Source organism: Pseudonaja textilis, chromosome 1 (genome assembly GCF_049901715.1).
Source record: "Pseudonaja textilis isolate UNSWEBS1 chromosome 1, rPseTex1.2, whole genome shotgun sequence".
Classification (NCBI taxonomy): Eukaryota; Metazoa; Chordata; class Lepidosauria; order Squamata; family Elapidae; genus Pseudonaja; species Pseudonaja textilis.
This window is the reverse complement of record NC_141990.1, coordinates 74,658,272-74,683,009: the sequence shown is the minus strand read 5'-3', so window position 1 is coordinate 74,683,009 and position 24,738 is coordinate 74,658,272. Positions and strand designations below refer to the sequence as shown.

The 24,738-nt window shown below is 39.8% G+C and overlaps 1 protein-coding gene across 2 annotated transcripts in view; it reads right to left on the bottom strand.

Annotated features, from left to right (window-relative positions):
• Positions 1 to 770: 770 nt before the first annotated feature.
• The window catches only part of C1H6orf118 (chromosome 1 C6orf118 homolog), a 29,965-nt gene continuing 5,997 nt past the window's right edge, over positions 771 to 24,738 (bottom strand). The window contains exons 3-10 of one of the 2 annotated variants that reach the window (XM_026705283.2): positions 24,321 to 24,443; positions 18,001 to 18,060; positions 15,767 to 15,891; positions 13,800 to 13,858; positions 13,422 to 13,609; positions 8,518 to 8,571; positions 6,710 to 6,771; positions 771 to 3,185 (exon numbers count right to left, since the gene is read on the bottom strand). In XM_026705283.2, the coding sequence (XP_026561068.1) occupies positions 3,086 to 3,185; positions 6,710 to 6,771; positions 8,518 to 8,571; positions 13,422 to 13,609; positions 13,800 to 13,858; positions 15,767 to 15,891; positions 18,001 to 18,060; positions 24,321 to 24,443 (771 nt within the window). In that variant the 3' untranslated portion in view covers positions 771 to 3,085. The remainder of the gene's footprint in view (positions 3,186 to 6,709; positions 6,772 to 8,517; positions 8,572 to 13,421; positions 13,610 to 13,799; positions 13,859 to 15,766; positions 15,892 to 18,000; positions 18,061 to 24,320; positions 24,444 to 24,738) is intronic. The other variant, XM_087938540.1, reaches the window with a different exon arrangement.

Sequence of the window (24,738 nt, the reverse complement as noted above, 5' to 3'; positions counted from 1 at the left end):
TCCTGACTTTTGCCTGAATTTCCTAATTCATGGCAGCTGCTTTCTATCGCTATGAGATGGGTTAGGAGATAACCATCTTTTAATACAAGGCAGATATGCAAAGGATTGGTAATTAAAGAAGAACTTCATCACTAATGTGAGTTATGAGGATACCTGATGAACCAATAAATGTACTTTGTTATGGACGTCTTGTTGCATTTATCTATCTGCATCTGCACAGCTTAAAAATCCACTACTGTGCAGAAGACAGAAAATAAACATTTCAGCATTTCTTTCCTCCACTGAGAGAAAAACCAATTCAAAAGAGACATACATCTCTCTCTCTCTCTCTCCCTCTCCCTCTCTCTCTCCCTCTCCCTCTCTCCCTCCCTCCCCCCTCTCTCTCTCTCTCACACACACACACATGCACAAGGGATAAACTCAATATATATACACATACATATCTATATCTATATATATATATGAATCTTCATTTATACAAAACACATAGCATTCCAGGCATTTTATGAGATGGTTCTGGCTTGCTATAATCAATGAGATTGATTTTCAGCTCCTAAGTTAATATGAAGCATTTAAAAATTGGAAAACAGTTTGAAGTTACACAGAACGTAGGAAGAATGAGGGTCAATAAGGCTACAAACACAGACAGGCAAAATAAATTAAACTTTAATGCAAGGTCTAAGCAGAGAAGTTACCTATTCCTTGGAGATAGTTGGAATCTTGGAACAAAATCCTCTGCTCCTTTGTCCCTGGATCCCCCACAGCCTTGGGAGACAATTCCAACTATTTTTAAGGTTGTTGGAGAGATAGTGCACAATAACATATTGTTTCAGTCTTCTGAGCTTTGCACTGGTCTTCAAAGAGTTTGAATCTATGATAAGCAAGGGTCAGCTGTGCATGTGCTTCTTCCACAGATTGAATTGCAAGTAGAAATGTTGGTAAGTATAATTGCTTATAGTCAAGATGCCAGGGCACCCATAAGAGCAGATAAACATTGACTAGTCCAGAGCACTGTGGGGAGTAATGTTAATTTTAAAGTGTTTTCAACTGTGAAATGAGTTCAGATAGTCGTAGTACAGTCTGAGTTCTCCCTTGTGATCTCTGAGGTTTATCCTATTGGCACCCACTTTGCTATCATTGCATCAGAGCCTCTGAGTAATCAAGAAATTCCTTGTGGTTTTCCTTCTTTCTGAAGAATTACGTGATTGATTGATTAACTGATTAATCCTCACCTACAGCAGCCAAATGGAGTTTTGCAGAAGGAATCAGTATGTCAGTCCTCCTCAATAAACTGAATTACATTCCATGTATATGAAATGCTTTTTGCATTGAAGTCATAAAGTAGAGATCCTTTTAGCCTATATAACAACAGAACTGTAATGATACTAGAAATCAAAATGTTTCATGAGTAAACCTATGGAAATAATCACCAACAAAGAACTGATTCCTAAGGAAGCAGCTAATCTGAAATAAACTGTAAATTGCTTGTCTCATATCTTTTTTCCTCTATGATTTCTTGGAAGGCCTGTCATTTCCAGTACTTCTCACTAATTCCCCACCCACCCACTATTCATGGAAAATCTATCAGCACTGTACAAATCATAGCCAACTTAGCATATCAGAGTTATAATCTGCATATTCAGTACCATGAGCTATAACTAGATTGTAACACAGAAAATTAATCTTTATATTTTTATTGTCTGTATATCAAAGAGTTGTCACTGAGAAAATGTCAACCTTATTGAAAGGACAGCCCTACAACCACCACCACCACCACCCAAAAATGCCCCAAAACAAAATGATAGCACTAACAATGCAAGAGATCAAATTTAGTAATGGTTATTGCTTTCCCCATATTTCATACTGTTGGTTTTTTTCATTAGGGTTACATGTGGACACAAATAACTCATTGCTGCTGCAATCTTTGGAGTTATTAACTCAAATTAAATTGGAGCAAAAGGTTCTGAAGGACAGAAGCTGCTTTTGAAGTGAACCAACAATGGGGAATTTCCTTTAGTAAGAGGGACAATTTTTAAAGAAGAAATTATGTAGCCTTCAAGGGCCTCTATGGCTGGTGCTATCAGAACATAATTGAAATAAGCAAAGCCCAATTTTTCATTTTTTGGTGAAGGGGAGTGGGTAGATTTAATGGGCTTTTACTCCTCCATGGAAAAAGCAGGCTGATTGGGATAGAATTGAAGGCTCTTTTGGGAACAGACTGAAACTCTTAACCTCCTCAAATAACTACAGTTTTAGCCATACTCATTCTGGAAAAGTGAAGGGCCTCTAAGGATTGCAAAAGTAAGATGGAACATATATGGCTATAGGCCCTACCAGTGAACTAAAGAACTTCATTTTTCTGACAATACCCTTTTCCCAATAATACTACTAGGATTATTAATACAATGGTTCTCTGCAGCTGTTGAAAGATTAAGTGCATAGTGTATAATTGTATGCTAATTCCAATTATATATTCTATATATACATTTCCATAAATCAAGATTGCTCATAATAAATCTAACAAACACTAACCCACACAAATGCAATTGAATAGATAATTATTGGAAACATCTACTGCAAGAATATGTACCACATTATGAAATGACAATTACACAATCAACAAACAGGTGAAAAGTATTAAGAACAGCGGAAGAAGGAGGAGGATGAATTCTTAACACTGAATATTGCATTTTCTTTCTTATTGCCTCCATTGAAAAATGTTGAAAAGTCTCAGTAAAGTTCATAGTTTTGGTCTGTCAGTCATGTGACTTCTTAAAGAGAAATATTTATACTTTTCAAGTATTTATGACAATGGCGAACATACATGAGCAATCATTAGACCAAATAGGATGGTAGAATCACAGTCAGAACTGTTACTAGCAATCACTCTATTTCTAGGGTAGAATGCAACAAAAATTCTACGGCAGCCTTCTTCATTTAGTGACCTCTTGATAGGTAGAGATCTCAGATTTCTATCTTCTGGCCATCTTCCCACTTGCTCTTTGTTTTATGTGAATAGCATGGTTTAATGCAGTTCTTACACCATCCATTTTTCCATAGGAGCATTTGTGCCTTACAAATTAAATCAAAGATGTAAGGATGTCTGAGAAAATAATCCAAATGTGCTTCGCAGGATATCTTCTCCAGGAGGTTGCAAGAAGTCCTTCACTAACTCCCACAAATGCCTACAAATAAGAGCAATACAGTAAGGGAAAGGCATACTTATAACTAATGCTTATTATTGGAAGTATTTGACAGTTATCATCCCCAATTGGTTTCTCTTCTGATGGAAGCAGTGTTATCATCCCAAGCAATATAGCTACATCAGGAAAGAATCAGTCTGGCATAGTTACCAATTCCATTATTCCCCTTTCTTTATATCCACATATCTGAAAAATAAGGGACGCGGTGGCTCAGTGGATAAGATACTGAGCTTGTTGATCAGAAAGGTCAGCAGTTTGGTGGTTCGAATCCCTAGCACCACATAATGGAATGAGCTCCCATTACTTGTCCCAACCTAGCAGTTCGAAAGCATGTAAAAATGCAAGTAGAAAAATAGGGACCACTTTGGTGAGAAGGTAACAGCGTTCTGTGCGCCTTCGCTTTTAGTCATGCCACCCACATGACCACAGAGACGTCTTCGGACAACACTGGCTCTTCGACTTTGTAACAGAGATGAGCACCACCCCCTAGAGACGGAAAACGGCTAGCACGTATGTGTGAAGGGAACCTTTACCTTTATCTGAAAAATACCACCCACTGTCTTTTCTCTTCAAAATGATTAATAATTAAACACTAATTAAATCATGGCTGATATTCCAATGAAGATGGCATATTACAGAAATAATTAAAAATACTTGGTTTGATGGTTTGCCATTATTTTTATTTACTGCAGATTCCTGTTGACAAGCCTTTATTTCTTAGTAGACATCTTCCTGCAGGGAAATCTATTCTAAATGGTTCAAGGGAAGATACAGGTTTTTAGTCATAGTCTGTGTATGTGGATTCTGTACAAGCATTCACCCTATTCCTTATCTATCACAGATTTTTCTTAAATCCAAATTAAGTTTGGTAGTCTGAAGTTTGGAAAAAGTGGGATTTGACAGACAGCAAATTGGGTAGGGGGAATCAACACATGGGAAAAATATAGAAAAAAATGTTTGTTTCATTGTGAATACATTCACTCTTGTTCACTTGCTTTTCCCTGTGTGGACTTTGCCATCTACAATGTTATAATATTTCATTATTTTATTTGATTGTATTTCATTTTTATGCAGATTTTTCATTCACCATTTGGAACGATCTTGAATAACAGAATAACAGAGTTGGAAGGGACCTTGTAGGTCATCTAATCCAAACCCCTACTCAAGCAGGAGACCCTATAACATTTTCGACAAGTGGCAGTCCAGTCTCTTCTTGAAAGCCTCCAGTGATGAAGCACCCACAACCTCTGAAGGCAAGCTGTTCCATTGATTGATTGTTCTCACTGTCAGAAAATTTCTCCCTATTTCTAGGTTGAACCTCTCCTTGATCAGTTTACATCCATTGTTCCTTGTTTGGCCTTCAGATGCTTTGTAAAATAGCTTGACACCTTCCTCTCTGTCACAGCCCCTCAATTATTGGAATGTTGCTATCCTGTCACCCCTGGTCTTTCTTTTCACTAGACTAGCCATGCCCAGTTCCTGCAACTGTTCTTCCTATATTTTAGTCATATGTTTTGTATGTTTGATCCAGAAAGTAAAATTTTAAAAATCCCAATATAGTCCATATTAAAAAATAAATATATTTAAGACACTTGGAGAAAAACCATAAAACCATTGAGTATTTCAGAACTCAGAAGGAATGAGCCTTATATTGTGTGCTCCAGTCAGTGAAAATTGTAATAGCGCTTAAGAAATTGTAGCTTTGGGGTAGAATAGATGCACTGTTAATTTCTTTCCTGCTGGTCATTAATATCATTCAAAGACACTGAAGAATAGCCAGGGCTAACTGACATGGCAATTCTGACTACATACAACAGGACACTAACCATAGTTCTGCTTCCAAGATGGATGTGGAGTCTCCCTTCTACCTGGCTTTCAGAGTTATTCATCTGTTAGTGAGGAGCAGGGGTCTCCAACCTTGGCAACTTTAAGACTTGTGGACTTCAACTTCCAGAATTCCTCAGCCAGCGTTGCCAAGGTTGGAGACCCTGGGGTACAGCAGTGTTTCTCAACCTTGATATCTTTAAAATGTGTGGACTCCAACTTCCAGAATTCTTCTGCCAGCATGCTAGCTAATAGATGCTGGGAGTTGGAAGCCTGCAGGTCTGAAAGTTGCTGAGAAATACTGCTGAAGCTTCACAAATACTTCACAAACTTCTGAAACATTCATCACAATATAAGGAGAACAAAATTTGAGAGCATTCTCACGTATGAGCTATCTTGTGCAAATATTCTCACCTCTTCATTTTATTTAAAACAATGCAAATATGTACTTTACTGGGAGCAAACCAGAACATTCTCTTAGAAGTTTAGTGCATCTTTTAAAAACCTTTAATAAGGGCATTTCTTGAATTGTCCCAGGGCTAATTACTTGTAATTATTAGCAGGCTCTACGACTAATTATCTGTAACTAAATGACTTGATTATTACTTTTAATAATTTTTGGATAGCAATAGTTCTGAAGTTTTAAACTAAATGGCATATCTTTAATGGATAAAGTAGCTTGGTTTTGGTGTTTTTTGCATTCTCATCATACTTATTTTCATTCTTCTTGCAGGAATGCAAGCTGACCCTATCCTCTTAGGCTTCCTCTTGTTTTTATATGCATGTCCCTTTCCATGGTACAATGGACAATAACATATGTTTTTCTTCACCCTGGAAAATCCTTCCATTGGCTGAGCAATAATAACTACTAATGGAAATTTGTCATTAATAATTATTCCTGTGTTAATTAGTAATTACCAATGGGAATTAGTTCATGTTCAAAGCACTATTGGTGATGTATCATCAACTCATCATCAGAGCTTCACATCATTTATCAAAAACTATCATAGAACTATTGCTGAACAATTTATAAGCGTGGCTATTAAAACTATATAAAAACTTTCAAAAGTCCATATTAGTTCATATGATTTTTCAAAATCAAGTTTAGTCTTCATAGCACTAAGTGGTGAGATCATTACAGCCCTGCCTTGAGTATATACATAGCAATGTGGTTATTTAGAACGTAAGTAACACCACTACCACAATCCTAAGCACATCTGCTTAATAAAAAAATCCATTGAGTACTTATATGTGTATAACAGGGGAAGACAATCTTGTGCCCTCCAAATGTTTGATTCTACATAGCCTTAGTTTCTTGCCTGTAGCCAAGAGCCAGCAAGGCACTTACTTCTGTAAATTAGTACTAATTTTTAAATTATATGGTGAAAAAGGACCTGTGGTATGGGGGTGTTGGGGGGGTGTAAAAATAATAAATATTATTTTGGAAGCAGTATTTTCATATGGAAAAGCCTTCATTCTATTTCCGATGAGCACAACCTCTTGTTTAAGCAGAGATAAAGAAAATGTCGTCATGATATATGCAGGACTGTTTTCTACTGTTTGTTCCAAATTACATGGATCCAATTGTTAGCTCTGGGAATAGGGGTAAATGCCAAGGATGGCCAATAAATTCCAATATAATTTAAACCTTATCTGGCTTCCATTAAAACCTTCAGACTTACCCCTGGTGTGTTTTATTAAACTTCTGCCTTCTTAGCGCTGCTCTGATACTATATTCAGCCTCCTGTCACACAAAACAGTTCAAGATCTGATTATTACATTTTGCATTACAAAGCTATAAAATGCATCATATTTATTATCTCAGGCATCTTCAGTCATGCCTAACAGGTGCCATTCTTAGTACCCTTCAGACTCCTTGCAACCACCATTGGAAATACAGTAAAAAAAATATGCACTGTTAGTGAAGAGCAGGCAGGCAGCACAAAGCAGACCTGTTTATCCCCAGATCTTATATCTAGGATGCCCATAATAACCTGCAGGGCAAAATAAACATATTCTTGAATTTTAATTCTAACATTTTAATTTTTAATATACTGTTTTTATATTTTTGATGTTTTATTGAGTCCCTCTTTGAGGGAGATGGGTGGTTTAGAAATGTGAAAAGTAAATAAAAGTTGGTGGCAGGCCATATTTATTCTCAGATTATTAAAAAAGAGAAAGTCTGTTTGGTTTTGTGGTTAAGGCACCAGGCTAGAAAGTGGCAGATTGTGAGTTCTAGTCCTGCCTTAGCCATGAAACAGCTAGGTGACTTTGGGCCACTCCTTCTCAATCCAACCCCTCTCAGATAGAATTAAAAAAAAACTGAACTACTCTTTTTCCTTCACTGCATACCAATTTATTTCCATCATGTCAAAGCAAATTTAGTAATGTGCAAAAAGGAAGTTTGGGAACAATTTGTTTCCAAGGACTTGTCTCCAACTCTAATTTCTTCCCCTCCCTTCCCTCTCATCTCATCAAGCCGGAGGGGGGGGGGCTGCGGTGGCTCAGTGATAAGACACTGGGCTTGCACACTACTGAGGTCAGCAGCTCAGCAGTTTGATTCCCGTGAGCGAATAAACCATGCAAGGAGAGGAAAGGAGCCTCCCATGAATGTCTACCAGCATTCAGGCATCCTGCAGGTAAAGATAACACTGCACTAAAAAATTCCTTTCACAGAGGCAGGCAGCCACCTCAGTGATCCTGGGTAAACATGCGCCATATACTAAATAAATAAATCAAGCCAGTTTTGATCCTGTGTCATATTCATCTGGAATCTAGGCATGTTCAAAGTGGACTCCACATTTCCTAAAAGACATGAGCAACAAAGATGACATATATTTCCTAAAAGACACGAGCAGCAATGACAATCACAGTCTTCAGGATTCAAAGACTGATATTGTTATCAATATCAAAGACTGTTATCAAAGACTGATATTGTTATCAATATCAAAGACTGATATTATCCATGAACAGGGTTACCAGGTATTTAAACAAACAAAGAAGGATATGGACAATTGGAAAGGAGGACAAATGGGTGTCTCTCCATATCTTCCAATCTTGTACTGCTTCTTGAAGTTTTTCTGTGCTCTGGCTGGAGTCAGATGTGATGATGTCCAGCCACAGACTGCTTTCCTTTTACAGCAAACTCTTCCAAACATAGTTGCTTTCACCAGTGAATTCCTGTAACCTAAAGCTGGAACCTAACAATCCCCAAAGTGCATCATGATCTAAAATTGCCAACACTAGCTCCAAATGACCTTAGGGTAATCTATAAGAATGACCAATTCAGAGGGGCAGCTTCATATTATACCTCCACTATTCCATTACTGTGTTGCCATCATCTTTGCATACTGTTTCTTTTCAATCAGAGCAGATTCTGTTGTTACTTTCTGGAAAGATCTTCTCAACTTCACCTATAAATCAGGCCCCAAATAGGTCATATCTATTTTTGCAGGGTCAAGACCTCTGAAGTACCACTCTGTAAACTTACCCTTATTTGCATTTTTAGAAACTTGTTTGAGGCCTCGAGTTTGCTTGCTTCTGCCTGCAAAAGCCATGAACACGGGATTTCTAAATTATCTCACTATATATTTTCATCAGTAAATAATTATCAATCTTTTATCAAATATAGTTTAATATTATATTAGAGTCTAAGAATAAAAATAACAGTGCCATTCTCTTCAATAAGGGAGCACTTTGGTAGAGTGCATTTAAGGCAGCAGAAATTGGATGATGTGGTATCTAGTTCCACCTTACGATCACCATAGCTTGTGCTTTAAAAAAAAATTATCTGAGCCTTTTCCTAAGAAGTCAGAGATTTTGTGAAGTTACCCACAGTTCCCTAGTTTAGATGCTTGTTTACAACAATCATCTTTGGAGTGATTTGCTTAGCTATATCTAAACCGTCATTTCCATGTGAGAGATATATTTATTTATTTGCTTGTTTCTTTATCACATTTATATTTATATAAGATAAAATAACCAATATATAAAAAAATCATTATCAAAAAAATAAGAGTCATTCTTAAAATATAAAACCTACAAAGGACAGAATGTGGATCACAATGGTGGACCCATCTCAATCACCAATCCCCTGGGATCCCCAGGCCAGATGACATAGCCTGCTCTTGGGGGACATACAGAACATTAACAGGGATATACCTAATCTCACCTAAAGGAACCTTTATGGATTTTGTATTGATCTACAGGAGAAAAGGCATGATGAAAAGGTGATAATGGCCTGCTTCTGCACAAGGATAATATAAATAATTTATTATTTTTAAAACTGAGCTGTGGCTAGTTAAGAATGGAACTACACCTAAAGAAGGAGAGAATAAGAAATGGTGGGAATGTGTGAACCTCAGACTTACCTGGACAGACTTTTCTTGTAAACAGAAATTGTGGCTAATTGTTAGACCTGGAAGAGATGATAGCATGAGGGGTCCTAGGTGCTCTCTGCGCCTGGCTGTTTTCTTGCAGCACCAAGGATCTTCATTTCAACCCTGAGCTACAAATTATCTCCTTTATCAGTAGATGGTAGTTTCAAAGCCCTGGAGCATCTTATTTCTAATCACTGAACTTAAACTTCATGCCTTATATGCCAGAGGCTTGATAATAGACTATACAAGGAAAAGAAATATCATGAATGCCTCTAATGCCTCTAAGGCATTAGAGGATGAGTATAAAGGACTTGAAAAAGAGCTACAGAAAATGCCACGGAAAAAGGACATTAAGTTAAAAATGGATATAATTAAACATAAAATGGGACTAATAGAAAAAGAAGAACTAGCACAGAAAATCAGAGGTGCAAAACAGAACGATTTTGAAGATGCAAATAAACCAGGGGGAAGGTTAGCATATAAATTTAGAAAGGAGAAAGAATCAAGGGAAATATTGCAATTAACAGATGACCAAGGCCAAGTCTGCTATGGTAGTAAAGAGAAGAAGGAAATTATATGAGACTGTTATGGGAAACTATACACACAAGAGAATATTGATGAGGAAAGAGTTAAACAGTACTTACAGAATGCTTATCTACCCCAGATACCTAAAGAGATTAAAACAATGTTAGAAAGCAATATGATGATGGAGTTAACTGAAGCACTTAAGAAGCAAAACAATGAAAAGGCACCAGGCCCAGATGGACTTCCAGCAGAATTTTATAAAACACTGCAAGAATCGTTGAACTTTCCATTGCTAGAAGTTATGAATGAAGTTATGTTAAAGAAGAAGAAATCATGGTCGGAAGCTTATATTATACTTGTCCCAAAAGAGGTGGCTGATCCATTACAAACCAAGAACTATAGACCTATTTCCTTACTAAACGCAGATTATAAAATTTTTGCTTCAATATTGGCAGAAAGATTTGAAAAATACTTAAATAATTTTATCCATCCTGATCAAAATGGATTTCTGCCAAAGAGACAAATTAAAGACAATATGAGAGTAATCTTGGACACTTTGTAATACTACAAGGCACACCCTGAAAAACAAATGGCTTTGATATTTTTAGATGCACAGAAGGCATTTGATAATGTGAATTGGCGATTCATGTTATTACAGCTGGAACAGATGGGTTTTGGTAAAAAATTTATTCAAGCAATAGAAGCTATATATCATAACCAAACAGCAAAGGTAATGATGGAGGGAGAACTGACAGACTCTATTGATATAAGAAAAGGAACAAGACAAGGGTGCCCGCTATCACCTCTGTTGTTTGTGTTAACTTTGAAAGTGCTAAATAGAAATATTAGAGATGAAAAGAATATAAAAGGGATGAAAATTAAAAAGGAAGAATTTAAGTTGCAAGCATTTGCAGATGATTTGGTTTTTATTCTAGAAGACCCACTAGAAACAGCATCAAAATTGATACAAAAGATAGAGACATGTGGAATGGTGGCTGGTTTGAAAATAAATAAAAATAAGACAAAGATCTTGACAAAGAATATGATATCAGGACAAAAGGAAGAACTGGCAGACCTATTGAAAATTCAGGTCACGAATAAGATCAAGTACTTTGGGATATACTTGACAGCAAGACGCAGTACACTAAAAGAGAAAAATTATATCAAACTTGTTAGGAATAACATAGGTTACCTAACGTAGTTTGGGTAAAATAATATATATAAGCTATGATTGTAAGTTTAAGTGTGTGTCACTTTAAACTGCAAAGCATGTAATTTTGGGTGCGGTGTTGAACTGCCATAAGAGGGAGCAAAGAGAACCTGACGACTTGCTGATGATTCCTGACTGTTTTGATGGATTGATGGTTTGTTAACTGCGTGTTTCCCTACTGCTGAATTGCTGGAGGAAGAAAGGAGGTGTGACTTCTTCATATCTCTACTGCGAGGAGATATATTCCTGGACTGATATTTGTAAGTTTACTGACCTCTCTTTTCGACACTGGAATTTGCAACTGAATAATCCCTGGACGGACTGAACTAGTGAATGATACATGGACTGTTTGACTATGCTATAACTCTTACTGGAATAAACTATTTAACTAGCACGGTGTATCTGTTTTACTGAGTGTAAGCTACAAAAACGTCCATCTCACATATTTTGCCTGCCTGCCTGACTGCCGTGCAGATTCTGCTAGGTTGTATCCCTAACAAAACTTAAACAGCAGATAGCACTAGATTTGGTGAAATGGGAAAATTTACAACTGTCATTAATAGGGAGAATATCAACAATCAAGATGAATATATTACCCAGAATTTTATATTTGTTTCAAACAATTCCAATTAGGCTTGGAAAAGACTATTTTGAAGATTTAAATAAAACTATGTTGAAATTTATATGGCAAGGTAAGAAAGCAAGAATAAAGTTAAAACTTTTGCAAGATGCTAGAACAAGAGGAGGATTTGGTTTGCCTAATTGGGAATTGTATTACCAAGCTACAAACTTGATGTGGGTTAAGGAATGGATAACATTAAGAAATACTAGATTGTTGAGATTAGAAGGACATGATCTGTTGTTGGGGTGGCAGGCTTTTTTATGGTATAAAGGAACTAAAACACAGGGGTATTTTAGAAGATATTATATATGGGAGTCTCTGTGGTTAAACTGGGAGAAGACTAAAAGGCAATGTTATTTGAAAATTCCAATCTGGCTATTGACTATTGAAGCATTTTCTTATCCTATGATATATAAAAAGGAACAAACAGTTAGATATGGTGAAATATTGAATGAAAAGGGTGAACTTAAATCTATGCAAAAATTAGAGGAACAAGGTATAAAGATGAATTGGTTTTCATATGCATAAATACATTCAAGGTATGATAAAGATTCTAAAACAGAAGGTTTGTATGAAATACTGACGGACTTAGATAAGATTTTGACAGGTACTGATGAAAAGGTGATTAAAAAATTGTATGGATATTTATTAGAAATTAAACTAGAAGAAGAACAAGTTAAAGAAACTATGATTGCTTGGGGGAAGAATTTTGGATATGGAATTGATCTAGGGAAAAGGCAAAAACTGTGGTCTCAAAATTATAAAATGACAATGTCAACAGCATATAAAGAAAATGTGTATAAGATGATTTTCCCCCAACAAGAATAGCAAGAATGTTCAAGAATAAATCTGAAAAATGTTGGAAATGTCATCAGATACCTGGCTCATATTACCATATGTGGTGGATTTGTGCGGATGCCAAAAAATATTGGACTAAAATCCACACGTGGTTGGAAAAAATGACAAAAAAGCTTGAAGACTTGAATAGACTTGAAACCAGAGATATTTTTATTGGGAATTTTACCTGAAATATATAGTAAAGAATTGAAATACCTGATTGTAAATGTATTAACAGTGGCTAGGATTGTATTTGCTAAAAACTGGAAAAATGAAAAAATACCATTATAGGAGGAAATCATTAAGAAAATATTGGAATGTGCTGAAATGAGTAGATTGACATTTGAAATCAGAGAACAAGATGATAAACAATTTTATAAAATTTGGGATCTATTCTATCAATGGTTAGACAATAAAACATGGTAATGAAATATGTAGATTCTTAGAAAATAATAAATATATAAAGATGTATTTTTTTTATTATATTTACAGAATGATTGTAGAATAGATTTGTGATAATAATATGAACTGTCATAAAACTAATTAAGTAAAATATGGATTATTTCATAAAACATGAATGAATAAAAGTATAAAAAGTATATAAAACAATATTAATGTATTTAATATTTGATTGAAAATATGAGAATATATACAATGTAATTGTAATTGAAGACTACGAAATGGAAGCACAAAACAATTTTTAAACCAACTGACACACTGTATGTATATATATGGATGATGGCTTGATGTTTTTATGTTTTGTTTGTCTATGTTTGTCTTAAAAACCAATAAAACATTTTTTTAAAAACTTCATGCCTTACCTCTAATTCTTTCACAGTCTTTTGTTTAATATTTATAATGCCACTGAAAGTCATTGTGTTTTTAATTTCTTTCTCAATTGCTTGAATTTCCTCACATTTCATAATGATTTGGCACCTCAGAGATGTCAGCAGCTCAGCATGGGCCATAGAAGTTGCTTCTACCTGTACTTTACCATCTTCTTCCTTTTCTGCAGGTGCAGACAAGAACGAGAGGACAAGAATTTTGACTGAAGGGTTTGTCTGGAGACATTATATGACCTGCTGACAAGGGCAGTCAATGTGGTGCATGTCGGAGGGGGAAGGACAAGGTGTGTGTGTGTGTGTGTGTGTGTGTGTGTGTGTGATCAGATCCTCATTCCATGCAGTCTTATTCCTTACCTGCTGCTCTTTTGTTGGTCTGGCTCATCCAAAGTTCAATTTCCAATTTATTTCTAAGTCTAAAATAGAAAAAAAAAGGGAGAGAGAAACCCCTTATTAAACCCAAGCAAGTTGCATGATTTTTCCACCCAGTGAAGAAGGGAAAGAGCTGACTTTAGGAAATACCATTACTAAGTCTGCTAACAATGCAAGAATTGGCTCTGATTTGCATGCAATTACTCTCCCCTTTTTTTTTCTCGGCAGAAAGGTGTCTTCCAAACAAAAAAAGTAGGCTTGAAGTACATGTCCCTGTAATATGTCCTCAATCCATAGACTGGGTCCAGAGGCATTGTTAGAAAATAAATATGTTCAAATATAGCAGCCACACATTGAACTTTAAAAGAATTAAGATAATATAGAGTATGATAGACAATAAAGGATGGGCGCATGGATAGATTGGCATCCGTGGCACCGTGCTGAGAAGCATATGTTTATGTCATGGTGCACTTGGCTGCCTGGCAAATGCTGTGTGAAAGATATAATTTGAACTTGGAAGGGAAGGAAGGAAGGAAGGAAGGAAGGAAGGAAGGAAGGAAGGAAGGAAGGAAGGAAGGAAGGAAGGAAGGAAGGGTATACAGTCCATATCTTCAAAAACCCAAATACAAATGTCAATGGCAAACTGTCATTATCTGCTTAGAAAAAGGTCTGTTTAAAGTATGCACTTTAAGCATAAGTTGGTCCAAATATACATATGGCAAAGGAATGAACATAAATCTAAACACATGACTTAATTGCTTAATATGACAGAATGAATGAGGTGATGAGAGGTTCTGAACGAAGAGCACACCTTTTTGATGTGAGGTTGTTTTTTATATATAGAATTAAATGTGCATCTCGGGAAATGAATGATATGGGAAAAGATGCTGCACTGGACATTAAAAATAGAGACCAGTTGACATCTCAATAATTAAAAGAGATACCAAGAGAGTGGCCTGGATAATTTTCTTACATTAAGTTTACAAATGAAGCTTGTTAAAGCTCTGATTAATTTTGTAAAAAGGGACAATGTGGGGAGAGTCAAGTTCTAGGGCATTCTTTGAAGGGACCTAAAGATCAAGGTTGGTAAAATAAAAGGAAGGAATATAAAATTGGTTTATTTGATCAAGTGTAAAATAAATATAATGTTATCTCTTGCAACTCTCAATGAACTTTTGCTGACCGGGGCTGAACAATTAAGCTTTAAGGATTTGTTTAGATAAGAGATAGGATATGGGAAGAAGAGACCATATGTAGTATTTTAAGAAAATATGATAAGTTGCTAATACTATTTTTACATTTTAAGAAAGTGGGAAGTTACTTCTTTAATGATTTCATTTCTTTTTCTTTATTATATTCTTATGTGTCTTCTCTTTTTTCTCCTTTCTTTCTACATATTCTATTTTTCTTTTTGTGTTATTTTTAGTTTGTATTCATTTTTTTTATCAATGTATATGTACCATTGCATAGTGAATGGTTTACAATGTCAACATATTGCTCCCAATCATCTGGGCCCTCATTTTACCAACCTCATCCTATTTTTCTTGGAAGGATTTGAGTTAGGATTGAACTTCAGGCTGTGGCAGTTAGCTTGCAATATTGCATTCTAACCACTATGCCACCAGGGCTCCTACTATACACAGGGCTCCTACTGTAATCTGCTCACAGGCTATTTAAAGCCCCCTGAATTGGATACAGCTTAAGAAGGAAAAGTGTCCCGTGCAATTCATAGCTGGAAAGCGATAAAATGTATTGATTTCTAAAAAGATTGTTATAAGTGAGTAACTTATAACAAATCAATCTGAACAACAAATTAGGCATATTTTCTTGGCTGTAAAAATAATACTGTGCATTATGTGAAGTTCTTTAGAAGGATCCATTTTGAAAAATCCATTTCAAAATTCTGGCTGCTCATTTTCCCAATATAAATGTTGCACATTTACACAACTCACTCTTCATTTCTTGCTAAAGCCAATTTGCTTTTCTGCACAAGGTCCTGTATTGTCTGTCTGCTCTCTTCTACTTCATGAGTCATCACCATTCTTTTCTTCATGCCTTTGACTTGCTCTTGCAAGGTCTATTTTGTTACACACACACACCCCAAGAAAGAAAGCAAATGAAACATTTAAATAATAAAGAAAGCTAATACTTGTAGCAAAGCCAACTTATGCATTTTTCTTAATTGGACATCTTACATCTTTCCTACCAAGAACTAAGATTTAGTTTACAACCAAACCGGAGAATCCATAGATCAACACTATAGATAATGCTGATGGCCAGTCCTTACTTTTCGTCTGTAAAGGCAATGAACGAATCTTGGGATTTGCTACTCAAGGACATCTTGATTACTACTTCCCCAACACCACAGTACAACTTTCTTTTCATTTTGATGGAAGAATGTAAATGGCACAATGCTTATATAAAGCTATCATGTAAAAACATAACAAAAATTTTTGATCATTTGTCATGGAAAACAATAATATTGTTTACATTATATTTTCACACAGATAGAATAAGTTCTCATTTGTTGTACATAATTTGAGTGTTTAATATAACAGATAACAGATAATCAGAGTTGGAAGGGACCTTATAGGTCATCTAGTCCAACCAGGAGACCCTATAACATTTCTGACAAATGGCAGTCTAATCTCTTCCTGAAGGTCTCAAGTGATGGCGCTCCCACAACTTCTGAGGGCAAGCTGTTCCATTCGTTGATTGTTCTCACTGTCAGAAAGTTTATCCTTATTTCCAGGTTAAATGTCTCCTTGTTCAGTTTCCATCCTTTATTCCTTGTCCGGCCTACAGGCACTTTAGAAAGTAGATTGACCCCTTCCTCTCTGTGGCAGCCCCTCAAATATTGGAAGACTGCTATCATGTCTCCCTGGTCCTTCACTATAGTTCACTATGAAATGAATGAGCACTATTGAAAAGTGTAATGTCTACAATGCTGTGAAAGGACTATCAAGCCTGAATGAATGAATAAAGGAGCATTTTCCCCTTATATGGAAACTCTCACATACATAGTCATGGCACGAAGCACTGAGAGGGGTTTTCTTAACAGAAAGTGTAGAAGGTGTACAAGAGCCTGGAAGAAAGATAGTCTAATACCTGTTATTATTTATGGAGACAAATATGTTAGCTGTGCTGTGCCTGTGTGCATGTATGGAGAGTGAGAGAGAGAGAGAGAGAGAGTAAGAAAAGGCTGCTGCACATTTTTCAAGACTAATTACAAATGCAGAACATCTTGAAATACAACAGAGCAAGATATAAACTAAACTGAAAGATGAAGCAGATGAGAGGACTGTTCTTTAAGCAGTGAGGAAGAATGTTTTCTCCACTTAGTAAATTTCAAGGAAGAAGTCCAACAATTAGCCTGTTGAATTTGCATGAAAGTGTCCCTCTAAAGAGAGCAGTTCCAACAAATTGATTCCCTCACTAATGATAGTCCAAATTTGTGCAAACTGTTCAGCTTCTTCAGCTGGACACTGAAAGGCAAATGTACGAATAAACAGAATCTATTAGACATAGAAAGAAATCCCAGATCAAAGATGAAAATAAAATAAGAAATGCTTGAGTGATATGGTCTCTAAAACCAGGGACATCTAGGACATGATTTGTGACAATAAGTCCATGATGGTGAACCTATGGCACGTGTGCACAGGTGGCACAGAGAGCCATTTGTGTGGGCATGCAAGTCCCAGCCAAACTTACCTGCATTGCGTATGCGCACGCCTCCCAGCTGATTTTCGGTCCATTTAGGGCCTTTTTTGGCCTCCCAGAGGCTCAAGGGAAGACTCCGCAGTCTCTGGGAGGCTGAAAAATGGGCCTTCTGACAAAACCAGAAGTGATGAAACAGGCCCGGTTTTCAACCTCTAAAGGCTACAGAGGCTTCCCTCAACCCTCTGGGAGGCCGAAAAGGCCTCAAATGGGCCAAAAATCAGCTGGAAGGCACACACATGTGCAGTGCAGGTAAGGGGGCGGTGGGGGTGTTGTGCATGCATGCACAGGGGGGCAGGGTTGCATTGTGGGTGCCAGCAAGCACACGCTTTCGGCACACCACAACAAAAAGATTCGCCATCACTGCAATAAGTCATCCATTACATACTACCACAAAACCATAAAAAGTAATCCTTTTACAACAAGAGTTCCTGCAGTAGGCATAAATTTACATTAAAAATAGCATTACTCCGTATTGCATTGCAGGCAAAGAATCCAGCAGGATCACCATGTAGAGTTCATATTCATTCTGTAGAAAATAGCCAAAAAAGACAATCAAAAAGAGTTTGCCAGACAGGTAAACAAAACCCAAGTTTAGTGCAAGACACCCTGGAATCAAACTGTGATTAAACTATCACCATTCTAAAATAAATTTGCCCACTGAATTACTTAAATATCGTACATCAAATATTGTACATTTCTGCCTTTAAATTAACTGATGATAAATTAATTGGTTGAAACTTTATGCATGTTTTCAGAGGTAACCACTCTACAGTACTGTATGTACTGTATGTAACTCCTTTAAGTATTTACAGGATTTCTGCTTATTTTTGTGGTAATTTGTGTATTATCAAGCAAAATAGTTTGTCAGAAACTGCTGAAATCATGATACTATTTCAGTATGGAAATTTAAGGGAAAAAATCACAACTGTTTAGACACGGGTTCCTGCAATAACATGCCAAAATCTATATGATCAAATTACATTCCAACAGTATTTCAAAAGATCTATGGTGGAAATTGTTATGTCCTTGGAACTGGTTGGAGTTCCCAACCAGGTCCGCACTTTAGGCGGGAGCATCAGCAGCTCCCATTGGTTGGCTCCGTTTGACAATCGGCTATAAAAGCCAGCTGCCGGACGGAGCCAGCCATTGTTGTTCTCCAGCAGTCTGCCTTGTTAGCGGGCAGGCACAACAACCCTTTATTCCCCTGAATAAAGCCTTTACTTGTATGCTCTGGTCTTGGCCTCGTTTGTCCCTTCGCTCTACAACACTGGCGACGAGGGTGGGATCACTACAGGCTAACCAGAAGCACCAAAGGCAAAAGAACTGAAGCCACAGCATCTGGGTCGTAGTTGCCTCGCTCACAGAGAGCTCGAGCTCAAACCGCTGCGTTTCGGAGCTGAAAGTCACGGCGCTGACAGCCTCAGCCGCCCCGCTCGCAAAGGAGCGCGTAATTCAAAACCGCTGTGTTCGGAGCTGAAAGTCACGGCGCTGACAGCCTCAGCCGCCCCGCTCGCAAAAGAGCGCGTAATTCAAACCGCTGCCGTTTGAATTCAAATCAAGCTAGCGAAGCACTGAGCTGAAGTCATTGAAGCTATTTTCGGCGCTGTTAGCCACCGCCGCCATTGCACTCGGAGGGCGCGAAATTTAAACTGCCTTCACGAGGTTGTAGCTCACGGAGTGAGTCTCGGGCGTTGCAGCCGCAGCCGCCAGCGCTCGAAACTGCGTAAACCCAAGGGCCACGACCACCCAGAGAGACAGCCTACCCCACTAAGAGGCTGAGGGTCCCAAAATGAATGCCAATCAGGCATTCCCACCATTTAAGTCCAGTGAGGAAAAATGGGACTCCTACAAGAACTTCAATCATTTCCTGGATGCCATTGGCCTGGCTGATGCTGCAGAACACAGAAAGAAGTCGTACTTCCTAAGCTACTGCAGCGCTGAGGTTTTCGACACCGCCACCGCACTCTTCGCACCACGTGAGATCAGAAACGTTCTGTGGACCGAAATACAGGAAACACTCTCTAACCATTATTCTCCCAAACCTTCCCAGATCGCTAGGCGTTTTGCATTCCGGATGAGGAAGCAAGCCGAAGGGGAGTCCATCAACCAGTACATGGCAGCCCTGAGGACAGCCGCGCTTCAATGCAAGTTCAAGAACTACCTAGACGACATGCTTCTTGACCAACTCGTCTGCGGGGTAAGAGATCAGACACTCCAATGATGCCTACTAGCCAGGAAAGATCTAAGTCTTTCCCAAGCGGTGGAGGAAGCCCTAGCCGCTGAGCTATCTGTGCAGTCCGCGGCCGAGATTCAAGGCACCGCACCAAAGCCTGGCACTTCCACCGTCCACTCGGAGGAAGTGATGAGCGAAGCTGACCCCTCTGAAACCGCGGATGTCCATCGCCTAAGACAACTGAGACAGCCCCAGGTAGGAGTGAGACAGAGAAACAGCAGTGGCCCGCAACAGATTCCTTTGTGCATGACCTGCGGGGGTTCCCATTCCCGGGCATCTTGCAGATTTAGAAACGCCAGCTGCCTTAACTGCCACAAGAAAGGTCACCTTGCAAGAGTCTGCCAGGCAGCACGAGCTCCATCCCAGAAGTTTCCCTCATCTCCTAGCCTCCAAAGGCAAGTAGAAGACTGTTACACGTGTTACCACGCCAACCACACTTCCCCAACTCCTAATAAGATTAAACTCTCTCTCTCCCTAGAAGGTAAACCTTGTACCATGGAGGTGGACACCGGTTCAGCGCTCTCAATCATCTCCTGGGAGACGCTGAAAAGGATTCAACCCAGACTGACCCGAAAACAGCTACAAAAGTGCCACCTCACGCTGAGAGACTATCAAGGCAAGAACATCCCTGTCCTCGGGAAAGGCAAGTTCCTTGTTAAATTCCAAACCTTCAAAGGCCATTTGCCTTTAGTGGTGGTTGATGGTACCCTCCCTAGTCTCTTGGGATTAGATTGGTTCCCCTCTCTCGGCCTCAATGTCACAGGAATCCATGCTGTCTCAACTTCTGATGTAGACACATTGTTCTCTGACTATTCCGACGTTTTCAGTAGCGAGCTGGGTTGCTACAATGGCACACCCATCTCTTTTTCTGTAGACCCCCAGGCAGTCCCTGTCCGCCTGAAATTCCATAGGGTACCCTTCGCCATCCGCCCCAAATTGGATGCGGAACTAGACAAACTTCTCGAGCAAGGGGTAATTGAGCCCACAGATTTCGCCAAGTGGGAGACCCCCATAGTCACCCCACTTAAAAAGGACGGTAGTTTGAGAATTTGTGCTGATTACAAGACGACACTTAACCGTTATCTCCAGGTTAGCACATACCCCGTTCCAGTTATCCAGCACCTATTGCACACTTTTGAGCCCGGCACAATTTTTGCCAAGCTAGACATGTCGCAGGCATATCAACAGTTCCCTGTCAACAGCCACACCGCAGACTTACAAACAATTGTAACACACAGAGGGGCATTTAGGTGCAAGCGCCTCCAATTTGGCGTTAGCGTGGCCCCGGGGATTTTTCAGTCACTAATGGAAAGAATCCTCCAAGGTCTTCCAGGAGTAGTCCCCTATTTTGATGATATTTTGGTCTCAGCTAAGGACAGGCCCCAGCTCCTCCAGAGGGTAAGAGCAGTATTGGAGAAGTTTAGACAGCATGGTCTCAAACTCAAACAGGAGAAGTGCACCATCGCCACTAAACAGGTGGACTTTTTAGGATATAGACTTGACGCCTCAGGCATCCACCCACTGGAGTCAAAAGTAAAAGCCATCCACGAGGCACCCATGCCAAATAATAAAACGGAACTGCAAGCCTTCCTGGGTTTATTAAATTTCTACGCCTCATTCTTACCACACAAAGCTTCAGTCACTGAACCTTTACACAGGTTGTTAGATAAAGACGCTCCGTGGCACTGGGACCCCAAGGAGTCTTTTGCATTTAAAGCGGTCAAATCTCTGCTCACCTCCGATGCCGTTTTAATTCAATTCAACCAACGCCTACCCTTGGTTTTGGCCGCTGACGCATCCCCCTTCGGGATAGGAGCTGTCCTTAGTCACAGACTCCCCAATGGCACAGAAGCGCCAGTTGCCTTCTTCTCCAGGACCCTTTCCATAACTGAAAGAAACTACAGCCAGATTGACAAGGAGGCTCTGGCTGCAGTAGCGGCAGTCAAAAAATTTCACGAATTCCTTTTTGGCCACCATTTTGAACTCATTACAGACCACAAGCCACTCTTGGGACTTTTATCGGGAGACAGGCAAACTCCACAAGTTCTGTCCCCCAGGATGACCAGATGGACATTGTTTTTGGCGGCCTATTCGTTCAAGCTGGTCCATCGCCCCGGTGAGACTTTAAGCCACGCAGATGCTCTCAGCCGCTGCCCTTTACCGACCCCGGTTGAAGACCCAGCTCCGGTGCACGCGATCTTCGAAGTCAACGAACTTAAGCTACCTGTAACTGCTGATGACATTGCGGCACACTCCAAGAAAGATAGACTAATCGCCCAGGTTCTGGACTGGGTGGGAAGGGGGTGGCCGGAAACAAAATGTTCAGTTGATTTTGTCCCATTTAAAACACATCAACAGGAACTATCAAAACTCCAGGGATGCCTGCTGTGGGGTACCAGAGTCGTTGTTCCATCCACCCTTCGCGTACCCATATTGAAGGTGCTGCACGAGGGCCATCCGGGTATCGTGCGAATGAAGGCGTTGGCTCGCAGTTACGTATGGTGGCCCGGGATGGACGATCAGATCGCAGAGTGGGTAAGCTCCTGTCAACCCTGTCCGGAATCCAGAGCAGCCCCACCTGCAGCCTCACCCACAAAGTGGGAAAGTGCCAATGCCCCCTGGTCACGGTTACACATCGACCTGGCCGGTCCGGTCCATGGCAAGACTTTCTTGGTGGTCGTGGATTCATATTCTAAATGGATTGACGTTGCCTTGCTCCCCACGACCACCACGCAGGCAGTTGTCAAAGCCCTGACCAGACTTTTTGTGACTCATGGACTCCCGGACACGATAGTCTTTGACAACGGGCCGCAGTTCTCGTCCTGCGAATTTAGCAGGTATGTCACGAACCTGGGCATCCGACACGTCCTCACGGCCCCCTTTCACCCTGCTAGTAATGGGATGGCAGAGAGAGCCGTCAGATCGGCCAAGGAGGCACTAGCCAGATTCGGTCAGGAAGACTGGCATTCCAAGTTATCCCGTTTCCTCCTCAGCCAGCATACAACCCCATGCACTAGTACTAACAAATCCCCGGCTGAACTGTTAATGGGGAGACGTTTAAGAACCACTCTTGACAGGCTGCATCCCCACTACTGTCCTGATACCCCTTTGGGTTCTGACAGCCAGGTGCGAGACTTTGCCTTGCAGGACCCAGTCTTCGCAAGGAACTATGCAGGAGAGCCATTGTGGGTGCCAGGGCGGATTGTGGCTATCACCGGTCCAAGGTCCTACCGGATCCAATTAGAAGACGGTCGAGTATGGCGGAGACACCTGGACCAACTACGCAGGCGGCGGAGTGACCCGAACAGCGGTGAGCCAGATCCAGCAGCCAACCCTCGAATCCTCGCCCAGGTTCCAGAGGGAAATTCCCTGAGGGACCAGACATTTCCACGCGAACAAAGGGAGCCGAGAGCAGACCTAGACGACCGGCCCGAAGCTCCTGCACGTCCACCCTGCGGAAGCCCCGACCGTCCAGGCCGAGACGTTCTACCGAGCCAACCCGAACGAGGGGAGACTTCTCGATCCCCGGATCCAGTGCCAATCCCAGAGGGCTCCACGGCCGCCTCGGAGCCGCGCTCCTTGGACTCGATGCCAACCGGCAGTTCTCCTGAGCTACGACATTCGGGTCGCCAGCGAAGTCCTCCATCATACCTCAAAGACTATGCATGCACCCAGCCAGGGGGGAGGGGTGTTATGTCCTTGGAACTGGTTGGAGTTCCCAACCAGGTCCGCACTTTAGGCGGGAGCATCAGCAGCTCCCATTGGTTGGCTCCGTTTGACAATTGGCTATAAAAGCCAGCTGCCGGACGGAGCCAGCCGTTGTTGTTCTCCAGCAGTCTGCCTTGTTAGCGGGCAGGCACAACAACCCTTTATTCCCCTGAATAAAGCCTTTACTTGTATGCTCTGGTCTTGGCCTCGTTTGTCCCTTCGCTCTACAACAGAAATACATACATTCACACCTCTTCTATCATTCCAAGCTACAAATCAGACTCTAAACATGTCAAGAAGCTATGATAACTTTCTTCTTTCTCCTTTTCTTCACACTGAAGAGCATCTAATTTCACTCCTGACATTGCAGGACTTTCCTCCTATCTATCTGTCTGTCTGTCTGTCTGTCTGTCTGTCTATCTATCTATCTATCTATCTATCTATCTATCTATCTAATCTATCTTTATCTATCTCTATCATTTTTGTCTCTATCATCTCTATTTACTCCCATCTTTATTATTTGTATAAATAAAACAGCAAACTTACCTAATACTCCCCCCTTCTCCTTTTTTACCCACAACAATTCTGTTAGGTGAGTTGGGCTGAGAAAGATTTACTCAGAGTTACTCAGCTACCTAAGGCAAGACCAGAACTCATAATCTCCTGGTTTGTCACCCAGTACCTTAACCACTAGAACCAATTAGGCCTTTAATAGAACATTTTATATTTTATATTTTTAGAAATTTTATAGAATATTGTTTTATAGAACATCACCTTTTATTAATCTTTATATTAAATTGGCTGAGTTACCTAAGACATTTTAAAATACTAGGCACAACACCTACTTTCACTTCCTTCAATATGTCGCCAAATATCAAGGAACTATTACAGATATCTTCAAACACTTGACCAATAGCCTGTAGTCGGTAGAAATGTGGACGTCTGCAGTCACAGATATTCCGAAGTGCCTGAAAGACAATCCATTTACAAGGTTACCTTAATTGTTTTGGCTTGATTTCTACATGCAGTCTATGAACCAAGTCAAAAAATTATTATGACCAATATATATAAATTTTCTTCTTCAAATGGAATTTCATTCCTGATGATTTCCTAGATACATCCACAAGGTTTCCTTGGCAACAGTTCAGAACAGCCTTTAGACTGTGGTGCATTTTGTTTTGTTTGACTGCACAGTCTAGAAACTCAGTGACTTTCTGGGTGCTGCCCTCAAATAGTACTGAAATATATATATCCATAGGAAGC